An 18,331-nucleotide genomic window follows, 5' to 3' on the forward strand; every position below is an offset into this window, starting at 1 on the left:
GAGGCCCATGGCACCTTAAGGAGTGCTTTTCAAACAGGCCAGGACTGGGTGGGGGAATGGCTCTTGTTGCTGCAAGGCAATCAGGTGATGGGGGCGGGCGCTACGGCAGCTCCCTGCCTGTCCTGGTACCGCAGACTGGATTGTGGCCTGCTTGGCTCCTGGGTGCGTGGGGCAGAGCACACAGGGCTCCTAGCACTGCCCCTGCCCTGAGCACTAGCTCCGCACTCCCGCTGGCCAGAAACCTGCTGCTGCTTCTGGGCGCAGCATGGTCTGCGGGGCCAGGAGAGGCAGGAAGCTGCCTTAGACCCCCCATCTGCTGGCAGGGAACCGCTCGAGGTCAGCCCTGTCCCCTCCCGCACCCGACCGCTCTCAGCCCCGCGCTCCAGTCCCAGCACGCCGACGATTTTCTCCAGCGTGGGGCGTGAGAAAAGAAAGTTTGCAAGCCGCTGGCTCAGAGGCTCACAGGGCGGTTGAGTCTCACGCCTGGTTCACTGTCGGGCACCTGCATTGCCAGGACCGGAGCGAGTCTTTTAGCTGCCGGCGGCCTGGGTCTTGCGGGGGCCCCCGACTCGCTCCGGTGCCGCTCGCTCCTCAGCGTCCCGGCTGCTGTTTACATGGCCTGTGGCTGGCGGGGCAAGAGACCGCGGGGGGGGGGCTAGTGAGTGACCCCCCCCAGCCCGCGCCACCAGGCGCGCTCGCTGCTCCCCCAGCCAGAGCCTGCGCCCCGCGCGCGGGGCCCGTCCAGGGACGCGGGCTGGGGACCAGCTGGCGCGCCGGGGGCCGCGGGTTCGCGCCCGGCTCCCGCAGCCCAGCCGGGCGGAGCGCAGGGTGAGGTTCCGGGGCAAGGGGCGGAGGCAGGCGCTGGGGCGGGAAGATGGCTTCCACCAAGCGGGTGCTGTACGTGGGTGAGTGGCGGCGGGGGACCGGGGCCAAGCCCCCCACGTGCGCCCCGTGCGATCAGCTGGAGCGCCGGCGTGGGAGCGAGCACAGCTGGGCCCCCCTGCCCTTTCCCTCCCCGCTGGGGCCGGCTGGTTCCTTGCGGGGTTTGCCGGGGGCTACTTTGCCCTTCCCTGCCTCCCTACACCCGGCAGCCCCGAGAGTGCCTGTTCTTACCCAGGGCTCTGACCCTGGGGAGGGATTAGCAGTTTGGGCGAGGGCAGAAGGGGAGTATTTGGTGCAAGCCAGATTTAGTTTAGCCGGCGGGAAAGGAGCCGGAATTGGTTGTGAATTCAAGTGGTTCCTGCATTTTTCATTTCTTCAAATGGGTTTTTAAGAAGTGAGGAGTTTGGAATGGGGCCCCCACCCCTTTGGGGTCCTTATTTGCTGAGGGGGAGGGTGGCCCCTTCTTTTTTTTTTACAGAAGGGATTGTCTTTCTCTGAAGCCCGTAGCAGGTTTTGCAAACAGTGTAAAGGCCACTGGAGAGAGTTCCGCTTTTTTCCCCAAACTGCTGGCCCCAAAGACATAGCCACAGGCTTAATTTTCCTGGGGCTAAGATAGGATTCAAGCCATAAGCAACTTTTCACAATGTTGGGTTCCTTGATCTATGAAGCATCCGCACATGGCCTGGAAACCAGGTCGGTCTCTAGAGCTCTCGTTTGCGAGGCGACTGGTGGGAAGGCCAGCTGGATACAAATACTCCTGCATTCTGCATTAGCTGCAGGTGACAAGCTGCCTTTAATTGCCAAGCCATTTGGCATCAGTGTAAATTCTGCCCTGGGAAGTCTTGTGGGCAAGCAGGCTGTGCAGGTAGGGACCGTGCTATGTGTCTTGCAGGTGGACTCGCGGAAGAGGTGGATGAAAAGGTTCTTCACGCTGCTTTTATTCCATTTGGAGATATCACTGATATTCAGATACCTCTGGACTATGAAACTGGTGAGTCAATTCCTGCTTTGGTCGGTCCGTCTTTCTTGCTTTGTGTGGGTTTCTGGGTCAGGAATCATGCTCGAGAATTCGAGGCAAGTGTCAACTTGCTTTCTTCTGCTGCCCTCTCTGGGGGATTGGCTGCTTCCCAAGAAACCACAGCTGGTGAGACCGCCCTGATAGAGAGAACCATGCACAATAGTAACTGGACAGGATTGTGCTTCTGTAACATCCAAATCTGGAGAGAGTATTTCCCCAGTGCACCTAGGACAACTGTGGTTCATGGCCTCTCAATTTGCTGGCTGTGTTAGGTCACAGGCTGTCTTTGGAATGGGCAAAACTTTAGAGACTTGAGTTTTCCCATGTACTTAATCAGTTTCAGAAATTTCTTAGCATCCTCTGAATCACATGGGCATGGAAATACAATTTAAAAGCCCGACCCTGAAAAATCACCTACAAACCAGTGTCCTCTCCCCGCTTCTTAGCATAGATTCAGTAGCAATTGCAGTTGACTGTTTTTACGAAAAATGTATTATCTGACCATATATCTGAATATTATCTGAATATATGGAGACCATATATTCTCCAGTGCATTTGCTAGGACTCCCTGAAATATTTGCACAAACAATTAAAACTAAATTAAAGTAGATTAGCATGGTGTCTTTTGCAATGTCTTTCTTTTAAATCCCGTTTCTTCATTTATTTCATAACGAGCAATTTTAGGGTTTTCTCATCATTACATGTGGCTCCAATCCTGCAGTGATTTCTGTGTGCACAGACCTGGCTTCAGTTGGGCTCTGCATGGATCCAGGTTCCCTAGAGTTTATTTCAGGATGAAGGCGCAAACTTAGCTCTTCTTTCTGTACACCAAATGGTTTCCATTCATTACTTGAGAATGACCTTGATGGAGATTTAGTATAATTAACACCAGAACAATAAAGAACAGTTTAATGCTGTTATAGAATTTGAAGTGATTGAAAAATGGACCATTTTTTTAACCCCTGATGTTACCAGTTCTTTGCTCCAGCCACTAAAACCACAAGAGGGTCTGACTTCTCAGCTGGGGAGGTGGCAATAGAGAAGTTAATTTCCTTTAGCAACACGAGTGACTCGTTGTCGAACCTCTTGGGTTTTCCCAGTGCCTGTAACTGTTCATTGTCTCTCTCTACAGAAAAGCACCGGGGATTTGCTTTCATTGAATTTGAGTTGGCAGAGGTGAGAATTTGAGTTGGCCCATTTGAATAGAGTTTGAAATCCACCACCATTTTTTTTTATCCAGTCCTGTTGGCGCGGAAGTCGCTGGTAGTTTGCAGTTCATTGAAGTGGGAATAGAATTTCACCTCTCACTGACTCCTTCACGGGGCTACACAAGCAACCATCTCCGTGTTTTCTGCTTTCTTTGGATGATCATGCGAAGGCACCTCCATCCTGGGGATTCTTCCTGGTCCCAAATCTTGGTCCCGGATGCCAGTGGTTCCTTTAATCCATGGATACCACATGCTGTCACCTGTTTGTGGCCTGCTGACCCTACCCTAGGCTCCAAAAAATAAAAAGCAGCATGCCCCGGCACCCGAATGGTGCGCAGTTTGGAGTCATTTGCTGATTGGCCCAGTGGAGAGAAACCTACCCATACAGCTGACCCTACGTCTGAAAAAAATGTGTAAAGGTCCCTGGGAGATGTGGCAAGAAGACGGGAGGAGTAATGGCTGGATGAGCAATAACCTGTTTTCTTTTGCTGTTTCTGTAGGATGCTGCAGCGGCGATTGACAATATGGTAGGGGTTCCATTCCTCTCCGGTCGCTGGTTTCTGGGGAAGTGTGGCTTTTCCTCTGTCCCACGCCTGGCTCTGCGCTGCTCCCATGTGATATTCCCCTTCACAGCTCTTAGGCCAAGGGAGGGGCAGATGGATTTGGTCCCCTCTGTCCCTTTTCTAGTAGGGATGGGTGGGTGTTTTAGTCCCTCGGTTCTGAACTCTCCCCCCGTGGGCATGGACTCCAATCAGAAAGGGGTCCCAGCAGTTCGTAGTACTGGCTGGGGGCTCCTAGAGAGCCCAGCTATACGTACAAATCGATGGGGACTGAATTAGCTGCTACCCCTCAAGAGAGACCGTGGAGTCACGGTGAATTGTCCTTTGAAAACATTCACTCAATGGGCAGCGGCAGTCAAACAAGTGAACAGAATGTTAGGAATCATTAAAAATGGGATAGGGAATAAGACAGAGGCTATCTTATTGCCTCTGCATAAATCCATGGTACCTCACATCATGAACACTGCGTACAGATGTGTTGGCCTCATCTCAAAAAAGATCTCTTAGCATTGGAAACAGTTCAGAAACGGGCAACAAAAATGATGAGGGGTTTGGAATGGCTGCCCTAGGAAGAGAGATTAAAAACGGGGACTTTTCAGCTTAGAAAAGAGGAGACGAAAGGGGGATATGACAGAGGTCTATAAAACCATGACTGGTGTGGAAAAAGTGAACAAGGAAAAGATATTTACTTGCTCCCATAACACAAGATCTAGGGCGGATCACCAAGTGGAATGAATAGGCAGCAGTTTTAAAACAAACAAAAATAAGTTTTTCTTCATGCAGCGCAGAGTCAACCTGTGGAACTCCTTGCTATTGGATGTTGTGAAGACCAGGACTTTAACAGAGTTCAAAAAAGAGCTCATGGAGGATAGGTCCATCAATGCTTATTAGCCAGGATGGGCAGGGCTGGTGTCCCTAGCCTCAGTTATGGACGATAGGGGAGGGATCACTTGATGGTTCCCTGTTCTGTTCACTCCCTCTGGGGCACCTGGCATGGGCCGCTGTGGGCAGACAGGACCCTGGGCTGGATGGACCCTTGGTCTGACCCGGTCTGGCCGCTCTTCTGTTCTTAGCTAAAATGGGGGCTGTGGTTTGGTTCTGTGTCTGACTGTCGCCTGGCCCAACGCGCTCCTGGTCCGTGAGTGGGGTTCTTAGTTGCTATGGTAACAGAGTCAATTCTGCCAGACAGGCGGCAGGGAGGGAGGAACGTTCTGTGTTTCCCTTGGGGCCTGGTGAGAACATGGGGGATTTCTCACTGTCACGGAGTGCGGGGGAGTCCCCGGCCCTGCACCGCATCCCCAGCCAGGCGGGACGCTGAGCCAGCAGGCAGAACAGAAGGTTTATTGGTTGATGGGCACAGCGTAGCACAGACTCGTTAACACAGGAACCAGGAGCAGTCAGTACAATCCAACCTGGGGAGAGGGGGACCCCGAGCCAGCGCCCTGGGCCCCCTCCCTGCATCCTAATCCAGCCAAGACTCACCCACACGCTCAGCAACCCCGCCGCCTCCTTCCTCCAGCTTCCTGGGCAAAAGTTGTCACCCGATTGAATCTCCCACCTGCGCTCAGGATACAAGACCTCCTGAGCCATTGTGAATGTGCTGGGCTGGGCAGCCGCCCTCCGTGAGAGCCTCACCCAGGGAAACTGAGGCACACGCCCGGCGTTGTTGCAGGACAGCAGGGATCACATAGCACAAAGCAAAGCCAACAGCATGAGTAGAATCCGCGCTTCGTCCCCCTCACCTTCTTCATTCCCCTTAGAACGAGTCGGAGCTTTTTGGCAGGACCATCCGGGTCAACTTGGCCAAGCCCATGCGGATTAAGGAAGGCTCGTCCAGGCCGGGTGAGTCGGTGGGTGGAAGGGAAAGTCCTGGAATGTCCCGCAGCCAGTTCTGCTTGACTGCCTTGTGCTGGGGGTGGGGTCCGTCCGCTTGCTGTGCCCCTGCCCGGTGCCCCTAGCTCCCCCTGTGCTGCCTCTCCTAGGATCCGAGGGGCAGAGGCTGTCGGCTAGTCCCCCCGTGAAGGAAACCCAGGCAGCCCTGCCTTCCCCAGGGCGCAGGGTGCGTGTTCCCAAACCATCTGTTCTTGGGGAGAGCGACCGTGCAGGGTGCGAAGGGGAGTGGGAATGGAGTTGTTCCACGGCAGCGACTGGGCAGACACGGTCCAGCCACGCAAGCGCAGGAGTGAAGCGGTTCCCGCCCCGTGTCCGATGGGAGATGCTTCCGCTGGTCTCAAACCCACGTGCTAGGCAAGGCCCCACCACTTGCATTTTGAAAATATCCCTCCCTCCCCCCAACTGCCCATTCCCTGAACACACTCTGAAACCAGGTGGGAAATGGCTCGCTCTCCCCCCCCCCCCATGCAAATTTTCACGATTTCAAACCCTTTCTTGTTCCGCATCTGGACAAAACCCGAGATCTCACGAGCGAGGAGAGAAATCCACCCGAGCTGCCAGTGAGAACCCACAGCTGGGTGCTTGGGGCCATGGCTGGCTGAGTCTCTCTCCATGCCTCCCCTTGGAGCCGTCGCGCTTTGTCTACATGACTGAATATTCCCTGGGCCAGAGAGAGACCAATTCTATCGCCCAGCGACCGATTCAAATCAGGCAGATCAAGGACTTGAACCTGGCTCTCCCAGAGCTCGGGCGAATCCCCCAGCTGTGGCCAGACGCTTTTCCACTAGAAATTCCATCCTGCCCCGGAGAGACCTTCCTGACCAAAGGAGTCAAAAGCCGCCCTTCCCCACAAGAAGTTTGTATTTCCTGCTTGGGGGCCTTGTCCGAGGGGTCCCACGCTCGACCCACGGGAGCAAGGAGGGCTTGTGAGAGTCCGTCTGTTCTCGCAGGCGGGGCCCGTTGTGCGGTGCTATGAAATGCAAGGTTAGCTCTGGGAGGGGGGAGTTTTCCAAAGTGCCGAGGTGCCTTAGGAGCCATGGGGTGCGTCTAGGCTGCAAAGAAAAGAGAAAACACCCCGCAGCCGCGAGGCTCAGAGCGGAGTCTCCAGGCTCATGTCTCCATCGCTTCTAAAAATAGAATTCAGGCTCCTGCATCGCTTAGGCCGTTTGGGAAATGTTCCCAGGGCAGAGTAGCCACTAGGGCAGACACTCGGGGCTGATCCTGCCAGTAATTTTAGGGAGGCACCTCTCTACAGGAGGTTTTACTAGGCTGCAGCTGCTGACCTGTGTAATGGGTCTATGATGCGGGGTCTGTGTCCTTAAGAGTTCTCTTGCTGGGGATCAAGTGCCCTTTCTTAAATACCCTAACACTGCCCAGGGCATGTTCAGGGCTGGCTGTTCGTGCACCCAGGGGCTTGTTGGCTTTAGGCCCTGTTCCGAGCCCTTCTTCTCTCTGCCCCAGTCTGGTCGGATGACGACTGGCTGAAGAAGTTTTCGGGGAAGACCCTGGAGGAGAACGCGGCGGCAGAGGGGGTGGAGCCTTCCCAGTCGGAGACGCAGGAGGTAAACGGCAGGACGGGGCGTGGAGAAGGGAGGAGTCGGGGTGGCCGGGAATTGTTGCTCTTCCGTCCATCGGAAGGATGAGCTGGAAATGGTCAGGCCGTGGGTGGGACGTGGGTTTAAGCGGCCCTGTGACCGGCAGCACGTCCGACCAGCAGACAGGCCTGGCAGCGCCAGACATGCCTTTGAGAAGCCACAAAAATAGAAAGCGGCTCGTTCAGAAGCAGCTGGGGTCCTGAGTGCAGTGTGCGGTGGCATGGGCTAGACACCCGGGTCCCCCCGCTCAGGGCCCTGGGAACATTCCTCGAACCAGCTTCCCTCTCGCTCGGGGTGGGCGTAACGCAGCGGTGGTTTGCCAGGCTGAGCCCCTGGGAGGCTGCCACTATATCTACCTGCCCCGGCTGCAGGCGCTGGCGAGTGTCGCTCCCATTGGCTGCAAGTCATCACTCCCGGCCAATGGGAGCAGTGGGAAGCAGCATCCTGTCCTGTGCTGCTTCCCGCCGCTCCCATTGGCCAGGAATGGCAGCCAATGGGGGCTGCCAACGCCGGTACCTGCGGCCGTGCGGGTAGATATAGCAGTGGGGGCCAGCCAGGAGCTAACCCAGATGGACCGGGTCTGGCCTGTGGGCTGGTATTTGCCCACCCCTGTCCTGCCTAGATTAAGGCTAACTCAGGTGCATCTACCCTGGCCGCAGTTGCCCCTCCTGGTTGCAGCGCGGCCGTTCCCTGCGCGTGGGGGAGCGGCCCCGTCCTGCAGGTGGAATTGTCCCAGCTGAGTTGTCGGCTCCCCTGGAGCCACGAGCCGCCGGAGGCTGAGAGCTCCCGGCTGGAGGGCTCCGTAAAGGGACACGGCTTTGCTTTTCTTCCCTAGGGTGAGCCTCCCGCTAAGAAATCCAGGGCCAACCCTCAGGTGTACATGGACATCAAGATAGGAAACAAGCCGGCTGGCCGACTCCAGATTCTCCTGCGCTCGGACATTGTGCCCATGACGGCAGGTGAGAGCCAGCGCCTCTTCGGGCGAGCGGTCGCCTCTAGCGTCCTTGCTGGCATCCTGAGCTTGGGTTTTGCTTTCTTTCCTCCCCCTCCACGCAGAGAATTTCCGCTGCCTGTGCACCCATGAGAAGGGCTTTGGCTTCAAGGGGAGCAGTTTCCACCGCGTCATCCCCCAGTTCATGTGTCAGGCGGGAGACTTCACCAACCACAACGGCACGGGAGGCAAATCGATCTACGGGAAGAAGTTTGACGACGAAAACTTCATTCTGAAGCACACGGGGCCAGGTAAGGCCGGACCCTCGGCGCGGGAGCAGGCTGGCTTCCTGGGGCAGCTTGGACTGGAGCGTAGAAGGTTTGGGGGTGACTGAGTTCACTACTGGGAAACGGTGCTGGATTCTCCGCCTTCCGAGGTACGTCGGCCTTGGGGTAGGGCAGCACGCAAAGTACGTTCGCTGCTCCTCCTCCACACGGGCAGAAATAGCAGTGCAGATGCTCAATTTTTTTTTCATCTGTGTGTGGAATTGTGACGTAGTGCGGGTACCTTGCTGGTTGCTAGGCTTGGGCTGCGGGTGACCCCACTGGCTGCTGTCTGTACCACGGCCCAGCAGAGTAGCTGATGGGTCAGGTAGGTTACCTGTTCGACTGGTTACCTCCCAGGGAGAGGAACAAAGGGAGGAAGGCGGAGGGCAGCCCCTGGCTGGGGGGCAGGGCTGGAAGTGGGGCAGTTTCTGTCTGGTATCATGGAGGAAGCAGCCTAAGCAAGGGGCTGGGATTTAGGGGCTCAGTCTCCCCCATCTCAAGGGGGCTGAGGCATCCTAGGCCTGCCCTGTAACCAGATGACATCTGTGCTGGGCTGTATCCTGGAGAAGCAATAAACTCCCTCTGTTCTACTGGCTGGTGGAGTCTGTTCGTGCCACTACCGGGGTGCAGGAGTCGGGGGAACCCCGCCGCACCGTCACAGGAATACATTTTGTGCGGTGCGCTGAGGCATATGTGGATGTGCACCACAATAACAGCGTTTTGCCCCCAGGGTTGTTATCCATGGCAAACTCTGGCCCCAACACCAACGGCTCGCAGTTCTTCATCACTTGTGACAAAACGGACTGGCTGGACGGGAAGCATGTGGTCTTTGGAGAGGTGACGGAAGGGATAGAGGTGGTGCGGCAGATCGAGGTAGGAGCGCGGGAAGCAGGCCAGGGGCATTTCCCACGGCGTTTCTCTGGTCTGACCTGGCGATTTGTCTTTACTTCCGGTTTCATTTTTCCTAAGGCTCAAGGCAGCAAGGATGGGAAACCCAAGGAGAAAGTGATTATCTCAGACTGCGGGGAGTACGTGTGAGCCCCTGTCTGGCAGGAATCCGGACGGAGTAACCAGATGAGGCCGCGGAGGCTGGAAGTTGTTCTGAATAGGGAAAAAACTGGAGACGACCAGGGAGAAAAGTCACCGTGGGACTCTCCAAGTCGCCGTTGCTGCAGAGTTTCTTTAGGAACGCCCACGCTGGCTTGGGTTGGTCCGCACTAGGCTCGTCAGTGGATCCTTTTCCACCCATGGGATCAGAGGACGATTCCTTTAAGAAGCTGGAGCGGATCACGGATCCTTCCTCTGCGGGGCCTCGCCAGTCTGCCAGTCTTCTGCAGAGACTTTGTACTTGTTTAAAATAAACTGGATCTTTGATAAAATACCGGAAACGCGTCTCTTACCTCGGCAGTCTCTCAGTGGTGGTGTTTTTAGCGTGCAGACCATGGTACGGTCTAGGTCGGCAAAGTCCAAACAACAGTCACCGTCTCGGAGAGCTACCCGTCTAAGGAAATTGTTGTCCTGGGAAAGGCTGGAAGCAGCAGCGGTCCAGTCGGCCTTGGGTTTTATGGAGTTAATTGCAGACCCGGCTCGGCCAGCTGCTTGGGGTTCGTGCACTTTGTTGCATGCAAGGGGGTGAGTGTGTTGAATGGCCTTTCTAGCTGACCTCCGACGTCCCCGCCTTGGTTTTCCCTCCTGTAAAATGGGGACCCCTGATACTGACAAACAAGCATTGTAAAACGCTTTCACATCTCGGGATGCAAAGAGCCAGGCAGTGTCAATCTAATTCCTGGCCATGGCGTAGGACGGCCCTTTGCACTTTGCCCTTTACCCTCCCGGTGTTTTGTCTAATGCAGCAGTTCTCAAATGTTTTGGCCCACGGCCCACCCCTGTGCAATGCAAATCTTTCCACAGACCACCAGCCAACTGCCTGATGACAAACTGGGTGCAGAAGCAGGCTGGGGTGGTGGTGGTGGTGGGGGGGGTCCAAGAACATGGATGGGGGAGTCTGGGCATGAGAGGGATGACAAGCGCTTACCTGGATGTGAACCCCTGCTACTCACAGGCACCGCCCCCGCTGCTCCCATTGGCAGGGATTCCAGCCAATGGGAGCAGCGGGGAAGCCTCCAAGCAAGGGGTTTCCTGTGCTGCCTTTCTGCGAGCCATGGGCAGAGAGAGAGACAGTGAATGGAGCCGCTTCCTGCCCCTATGAGCCAGATCCAGCCTGCAAGGCTCAGGGCTCTCCCCCCCCCCCCCCCCACACACACACAGCAGGAAGCCGGCGCTGGCGCTCCACCCACGGGGGGGGGCAAAGGGGGCTGGAGCTCCAGCACAGGTCCCCCAGTGCAGCGGGGCGGTGGAGCTCCAAGCCTGCAGCCCACCGGCAAGACGCTCGCGGACCATTGGTGGTCCACAGACCCCAGCGTGAGCCCCCCCGGTCCTGCCCCCGTCGGGCGGAGGTGGAGCGGGTGGGTTGCAGCTCCGTGCAGCGGGACACTCAGCGTTTGAGCTGCCTGTGAATGGCTGTTAGGGACTGAAAAGGGCTGGCCCTGCCCTGGGGTCGCTGGTTCCCTCCTGTTGGCCTCCGAGCCGCCCTCGGGAACGGGGCGGTGCGCGTGCCCTGGGCTGGAGCTGCCCTCGGGAATGGGGCAGTGCGCGTGCCCTGGGCTGTGTGGAAACGTGCCTCCTCCGAGAGCGGGGCACTGTGCGTGGTGCCAGGCGAGGGCACGTAACGGGGGGGCCATTCCCAGGCCCGTGTGAAAGATAGCGCTCGGTCCGTGGGTCTGTATCAGCCCATGGCGTTGGCTCGCGTGGCACTGAGCTGCTCATTTACCTTGCAGGTCGTTAGTCGGGGCTGCCATTTGCATGGCAAGAAAGGAACCTCAGTCTCACCTGCGGTGCAGAACTAATAGCCACGGGCCGCCTTGGAGCAGAGAGCAGCGCGGCATAACGCTGAGGTCTGCGCAGAACCGTTTTCTGTAACCACCCCGGCTTCCCCTTTCTGAATCCAGTCAGTCGCCGGACACGGGAAGGGGGTTAAAACAGTTGTGCTTTAATCTCTTCATTCCAGACTCACGCAGGACCACAGCGCGTTTCGTGTCATATTAACACAGTGCTCTCCCTCCCCCACCCTGCAACTATGAGAAGGCTAAACCGCACAGGGGCCTAAATCGGCAGCCGGGGTCCTCAAATGAAGAGAGGCAAGAACTAAAAGCATGTTCCTAGGCCGACGCTGTCTTCCATCGCGGCTCTTCACGTACACTCATGGCCGGCTGGTTTTTTTGTAAAGCAGTTGTACATCATCAGGGGTTGCGCAGTATTAACCTCTAGGTGAGCCCCGGAGCTTAGGGCAGTGGGGTGTTCTGAGCTCAGAGGTATTGACAGCGCTTTCCGACTAGGACAGGAGAGCGTTTTAGGCCCCTAGGAGTCGCCCGAGTGACTCAGAGCAGAGGCCCCGCAGAGCTGCAGACCGGGGCCAGCACTGGGTGCTGCAGAGAAAAACCTTGGCTGATTTTAGGATGACAGGAGAGTCACTTGTCCCGCACGTGAGGGCTTGAATAGGCTTGGGGGTTAGTTTGTTTATGGCAAGGCCGTTTCCCCAAACAGGGGAGGTCCTTCCTGGTCTTTGGGCCAAACCCTGCTGCCCAAGCGAGACCCAGAGCAGTCAGCAACTTTCAGAGGTCGGAGCAGGGCAAGGTGGGCGGTGGCTTAGGGCCACTGGGAAGCTGCAGGGCCAGGGAGCGAGGCTGCCTCCTGCTGGCTCACCCGTGCCTCCGGCATCGTGGTTGCACCGAAGCCTCCATGGGAGGGGGGAGACAATCCCAGCAGCCAGTAACACGGCTTGGCATAGCGGTGCTGCGGGGCAGCAGGCGGAGAAAGCACCTGCCTGTCGCACCATCGCCGGTTACTGCCACCCATCGTCCGACCGGCCTTTGCTCCAGTCGTAGACTCAGCAGGGGGTCAGGCTGAGCAGGGGTGCGGCAGCCCCAAGCGCCGCTCCCCTTCCCCAAGAGAGCCGGGGAGAGACTGCGAGCTGATTTGGTTGCGAAATAACCCCCCCCCCCCCCCCAGCCTGTCATGTTGTGTGTCATTTGGCCCTTAGAATGCTGCAGTATCCAGGGGCAACCACCAGAGGGCGCTAAACGCCTGACCAGTGCACACCTGTCCAGGCAACACCTCTCTAGGGCACCGCCTGGGAAAACACAAACCCAAACAGCCCCCGGGCAACGGCTCCCCAGCCGTGATCCACCTGCCCTGGGCACCCTCCCCAACCTGATTCCAGGCCACTCAGGCTATGTCTACACTCGCAGCTTCTTGCATCAGAAGTATGCAAATTAGACTAAGCATGGAATATCGCCAAGCCTCATTTGCATACCTAATGAACCACCGTTTTTGCAGACGCGGCTCTTGCACAAGAAAACCCCTCTTGCGCAACGCCCCTACGCCGATTCTTTTCAGGACGAACGGCATTGCCCAAGAGGGGTTTTCTTGCGCCAGAAGGGGCAGTGTAGACAGCTCCTTCTGGTGCAAGAGCCTCTTCTACAAAAACAGTGGTTCATTAGGTATGCAAATGAGGCTCAGCAATAGTCCCCACTTAGCCTCATTTGCATACTTCTGCCACAAGACGGCGCTAGCGTAGAGACAGCCTGGGAGCAGGCGAACGTGTGCTACGAAATAAAGGGCAAACAGGAGGAACGGTGCAGTGGGCTGGGAGCACGCAGCTCTGCCGCTATAGCCAGACCAACCCAAAACCCCTCACTGCCGTGGCCCCCAGCGGAGGAGACCGGCACGCCCCACATTCCCCTCGCACACCAGAGCCGGCGGGGCCCAAGCTAGTAGATTTCTGTGTGCGCCAGCCCTGTGGGCGGGGGGTTGGAGTACCGGCACAAGCTTCCCAATTCTGGGGGGGGCGGGCCTCCAGGGCCCCATCTAGGCAAGCCGGGAGCTGCATGCGGCCCCCTAGGCCTGAGCGTCCCACCCCGGCTGGCGGCGCTGTTGTGAGCCGTGCAATGCCAAGCCGGCCAGGTGGCTTTGCAGTGACTTGGGGTGGGGGTGGGGGGGCTGTGGGTACACGTGTGATGGGCCCGTGGCCAGCTACCCTGAAGACTGCATCTCTGACGGCAGTGGCGAGGGGGTGCCCAACGCCCTGTCTCTGGGGGGGGAGGGGGGGCAGGCACGAGGCAGAGCGCCATGTAGCTCGGACGCCTGTGGCCATCACCAACAGCCCGGGGTGGGGGGCAATAAATGATACTACCTGCCCCAACACCCCCCGAAGGCTGGCACAGTCGCTTGGCACAGAAAGCCGCGCTGGCAGCATGGAAGGCTTGAGCAGCACCGCCCCCCCCTCCCCCCCCATGCTCCGTAGCGTTCCCTAGTTTAACTGGCAAAGCGCCTCCTCCCTTGCGGGGCAGTGAACCCAAAAAACAATGGCGCCTCCCGGTCGTCGGTGTCGGTGCAGGGCTGGTCGGCTTGGCTTTGCCAGGCTCCTCAGCCTTGCTCCAGGGCACCCGAGAACACGGCACCGGCGGTCGCCCCCCCACACGGCCCCTGGCTCCCTCCTGTGTGCTCACCACAAAGGCTTCTGCGTTACTGAGGCCTTGTCACGCACGTCGTACCGTGGTAGCAAGGCCGGCACAACGTGAGCCCATGGGGCACAAGCTTTTCCAGCCATGCCCCCGCCGCCCCCCCGCCTGGCCAGTCCTAGTGTTTGTCCCATTGCCCAGCCCAACTCGGGCGCTGCCTACGGAGCCGAGCGGCCGGAGACCAGCGGCTGCTGGCTGGGGCCTTCGTGTGGATGGCAGCGTGGGAGGCCTTTGTGTTTTAGCCCTGCTCCTGCCCCACCGTACCCAGACTTTAGTCTGCTCTGGTGATTGCGGCAGGGGGGCCCGGCCGGAGCCCAGTTTCTTCACGTCTCCCACGCCCGTGAGAACATCATGTGCCCCTCCCTGATTTCGCACACCACTGGGTTAAGCAGAGCAAGGCCCCCTCCCCCCCCCCAGTGAGGACACGACTACAGCAGTTCCCACCCAGGAAGGAGACTAGTCCCCAATTCCTACATTACAAACAACGGGGAAGATCAGGATCCCCCTTTTTACAGATGGGGAAACTGAGGCACAGCAGCAGAGCTAAGAACTAGAACGCGGGTTCCTGACCTGCACACAGGAGAAAGCAACATGAAAAGGGTCCGTTCCTTACATCTTTCTTTTTTTGCCGCCTCCCCCCCCCCGTCTTCAGGCGTCACCCCCAAATGAACTAGCCCCTAGGGAACAATTGGACAGGAAGATGGCACACAAAAAGGGATTCCCCGACCAAAGCAAATACTCAGTCGATGCAGCCTTAGCAGACTGTGGGCCGCTGGCTGAGACATACTGTAAAGCCCCCTGGGTCATGACATGAAACAGTCTTTAAAGTGCTACCCGACTCCTTTCTGTTTTTGCTGAAACAGACTAACAGGGCTCCTCTGTGAATCCTAAACAGGAAGGCTACGTCTAGACTGGCATGATTTTCCGGAAATGCTTTTAACGGAAAAGTTTTCCGTTAAAAGCATTTTCGGAAAAACGTGTCTAGATTGGCAGGACGCTTTTCCACAAAAGCACTTTTTGCGGAAAAGCGTCCGTGCCAATCTAGAAGCGGTTTTGTGCAAAAAAGCCCCCATCGCCATTTTCGTGATCGGGGCTTTTTTGCGGAAAACAAATCTGAGCTGTCTACACTGGACTAAAAGGACTTTTGCCCGAACGGGAGCAGCACAGTATTTCCGCAAAAGCACTGACAATCTTACATGAGATCGTCAGTGTTCTTGCGGAAATTCAAGCGGCCAGCGTAGACACAGCTGAAGTGTTTACTTCCCAGATAAGGGGTTTATTTTCATAGAATCACAGCACTGGAAGAGACCTCAGGAGGCGTCAAGTCCAGCCCCCTGCCCAAGGCAGGACCAATCCCAACTAAATCAACCCAGCCAGGGCTTTGTCTGGCCTAGCTCAGAATTTTTTTTTCCAGTTGGCCCATTTTAAAACTTTAAATGTTGTGGTGGGGGGAGGGAGGTTAGTTAGCCAGCTATTTAAGTGGCCGGACGCGTTTTCATTTAATCGTAAGTGCTTGTTCACTCCAGGGTGCTTGGCCGTAAGTGGTGAGCGAGGGAGCGATTCCGAAGCCACTCATGTCCTGCCTTCCTCGGCCTGGTCCCGGGTACAGACTAACCCTCACCCGCCAGCCAACCCTTCTCTCACCCCACCCTGGACTTAAGCAGTCTCCGGGCTGCTCTCGCTAGTCTCGTGAACTAGAGGAGGAGAATGCAGGTTGCACCGCCTTAAACTGAGCCTCTCTGCTCTGGCAACATCTGAGGTCCAGCAGGACCATGGACGTTTCTGGACCACAGAGCCCACGGGTCGGGGGAGCTGGCGGGCGGCAGGGGGACCACAACCCTGCCAGGGTTGGCAGCAGAGCCGGCTGGTGGCAGGGGGCTACCAGATTCAGAAGCGGAGCTAGCAGCAGGGCGGGGCCAGCAGGGGACCTCCCCTGATCTGGCAAATTCCCTCATTCAGGACCGGACAGGACCTGAGGGCGCCGGACCAGGGAGATCGCACCTGGAACAGGTTTGTATTATCTACCACTAGGCGTTGGACTCTTCTGGACTTTGGCAACAGCTAGCTGGGCTCCAGACCCGTGAAATGAGGTCTTTCTCCGCGCCGGAAAACCAGCGGGCGCATTTCCTCCGTCAGTGGCAGCCGCAGGATTTCACGACCATGTTGCGGTGCTTTTTGAGGATCACGTTGTTGTTGCTGTCGTAATAGAGGACCGAGGTCGCGCTGAGCTTGGTGGGCGCACAACAGGCCTTGGGAACCGCCTCGGGCTTCATCAGATGAACCTGGGCAGGAAGCAAGCGAGCAAAGGTGAGCATTTTCCTGTTTTGACCAAGCTGCAGGCTCCGGGCAGGAGCAGGATCTCGCAGCAGGGAGAAACGAGCCCTCTCCAGGCAAACATGTGGTTTGTCGATTTCGTGAAACGCAAGCGCTTCAAAGCGAGCAGCCCGTACCTGGGGAAAGGCGCAGGTTGAATGGGCGGATTATTTCCCAGCTTTCCTCAAAATATTGACTCTCAACATTTGGCAGCGCGCGCTGCCGTTTACACTGGACTCTTTCTCCTGGCTCCGCTCCGGCAGGGCAACGCATCAGTTCAACCGAGATTTCTGTGCTGCGCCCTTGTCACGAAACATACGCACCCCAGTCAGAGCCCGCGCAGGGCTGAGGCGGTGGCCGCAAACCGGTTTGTTTTTGTTACCCGGGAATGAAATATTTGGTTTCGCTCAGCGCCTAGGAGCAAGGAGCACGGAGAGTCCACCCCCCCACCGGGTGTTCGGTGTCCAAACTGAAAATTAATGTGGTGCAAAAAGCACTAAGTACACAACCGTGTCTCCTCTCTGAAAGTGACGCTGCCTTGGCACAGTCGCTGGGTAACATTCACACTCACTCACTCTTTCTACTTCAGCACAAAAGCCAAAGGGGGTGAGATGCCTAACGCCCACTGAAATCACTGGGAAGGCAGGGTCATGGCTTCACGTCCTGCCTCTCCTGGGTCGGGTCAGGGCAGCCAAAAGCTGGGCAGCCCCAGGGCAGGAGAGCTAAAGGCTGCCCTTCCGAGCAGGTTGCAGGGCATGTTCTGGTGTGGCCTAGGGGCTAGGGTGCTCACCTGGGGTGGGAAGGGTCATGGGTTCCTGTCCTGCATTGTCCTTTTGGGAGTCTGGGCTTTGATCTTTTTTAACTGAATGTCCTTGTGCCCCTCCCAACACCGGATGCTTGTGCACGTGGCTTCCCGGCAGAGCCGTGGAACGGGTGCGTGGCTCACACTGGATGGGTTTGCTCGGCACAGACTGTCATGGGAACAGTGGCGATTTGGGACGACTCGCCTGGCAAGGCAACGTGGAAGGCCTGTCCAAACAGGCGGGTCCCTGAGAAACCCTGTGGGATTGGAGCCCACAGGAGGAAAACTGGCCCCACTGAACACACCCGCAAAACTACCACCCGCTTCCCCGAGGCAAAGTGGGCACTTACCTGGTTTACAGGCAGGCAAAATTCAGAGCCTCGGCCCTTCTGGCCACTCCCTTGGTGGTACGGCTGCCCCCAGCGGCCACTCTCCTATCGCATCCCTCCAAACAGCAGCCCCTCCCTTTGCATATCATGGAAAACAGTCCCATTCCCGGGGCTTCTGGTAGTCCTGGCACCACCAAACCCCGGCCGTGCTTTACGTTAGGAGAACAGGAAGCTGCCGACGGAATGTGGTGGCCCCGGCGCTAGGAGCTCCTGACCAAATGGACTCGCAGATGAGCTCAGATGTGCCCAGGGCAAGAGGGTTATCTCCTCCAGGGGTGCCCTACACCGGGACTCTCTGGTTTGGCAATGGGCCACGGCTGTTCCTGGACCACAGAGCCCAGAGACAGGGAGGTCTGGCAGCAGGACGGGAGTGCAGCGGGGCTGGGGGGCAGAGCTGGTGACTTGGCTGGGATTCCTGTGGCAGGGGGGTGAGCAGCGCAGTGGGGAACTCCAGACCTGGCAGCCAGGGAGCTCCAGCCCCAGGGATCCCCGTCTGGGCCAACAGCAATCCTGAGTCAGTGGGGCCAGGCATGGGGCAAATGGAGCCCGCAGCAGGGAGGGGCAGTTGGACTTCCCATGGTCCAGCAATTCCCTTCGTTCAGGACCGGTGAGGTCCCGAGGGTGCCGGACCAGGGAGGTCCGACCTGTACCAGGCACATGCATCGACCAGCGGTCAAGGCAGGGACTCCTAGCCCAACGGCTTCCAATCTAGCAAAAGCAACATGCCTCCCGGAGACTAGTCCGTGCTTTCAAACGTTACCCGGCCAGTAACCTGCGCGGCGGGGAGACATTCGCAGCACAGGCCTGGTCCGCTCCACCCCCACTGGAGACGTTC

The 18,331-nt window shown here is 57.5% G+C and overlaps 2 protein-coding genes across 3 annotated transcripts in view; one reads left to right on the top strand and one right to left on the bottom strand.

The window, feature by feature from the left end:
- Positions 1–755: 755 nt before the first annotated feature.
- PPIE (peptidylprolyl isomerase E) lies at positions 756–9,832 on the top strand. 2 transcript variants are annotated; one of them, XM_075909050.1, is made up of 10 exons: positions 756–905; positions 1,775–1,873; positions 3,033–3,076; positions 3,609–3,635; positions 5,429–5,510; positions 7,023–7,123; positions 7,992–8,115; positions 8,213–8,398; positions 9,144–9,286; positions 9,383–9,827. In XM_075909050.1, exons 1-10 carry the CDS (start codon positions 875–877, stop codon positions 9,449–9,451), a joined length of 906 nt encoding a protein of 301 aa, XP_075765165.1. In that variant the 5' UTR covers positions 756–874; the 3' UTR covers positions 9,452–9,827. The 2 variants fall into 2 exon arrangements, with proteins under 2 accessions (XP_075765165.1, XP_006139197.2); XM_006139135.4 differs by lacking the exon at positions 756–905 and adding an exon at positions 937–1,661 and having other exon boundaries at positions 9,383–9,832.
- A 3,159-nt stretch (positions 9,833–12,991) lies between these two features.
- LOC102461383 (bone morphogenetic protein 8B) overlaps positions 12,992–18,331 on the bottom strand; it is a 43,290-nt gene continuing 37,950 nt past the window's right edge. The window contains exon 7 of the mRNA XM_075908734.1: positions 12,992–16,274. Within this exon, the coding sequence (XP_075764849.1) occupies positions 16,125–16,274 (150 nt within the window). The 3' untranslated portion in view covers positions 12,992–16,124. The remainder of the gene's footprint in view (positions 16,275–18,331) is intronic.

Source organism: Pelodiscus sinensis, chromosome 25, assembly GCF_049634645.1.
Source record: "Pelodiscus sinensis isolate JC-2024 chromosome 25, ASM4963464v1, whole genome shotgun sequence".
Classification (NCBI taxonomy): domain Eukaryota; kingdom Metazoa; phylum Chordata; order Testudines; family Trionychidae; genus Pelodiscus; species Pelodiscus sinensis.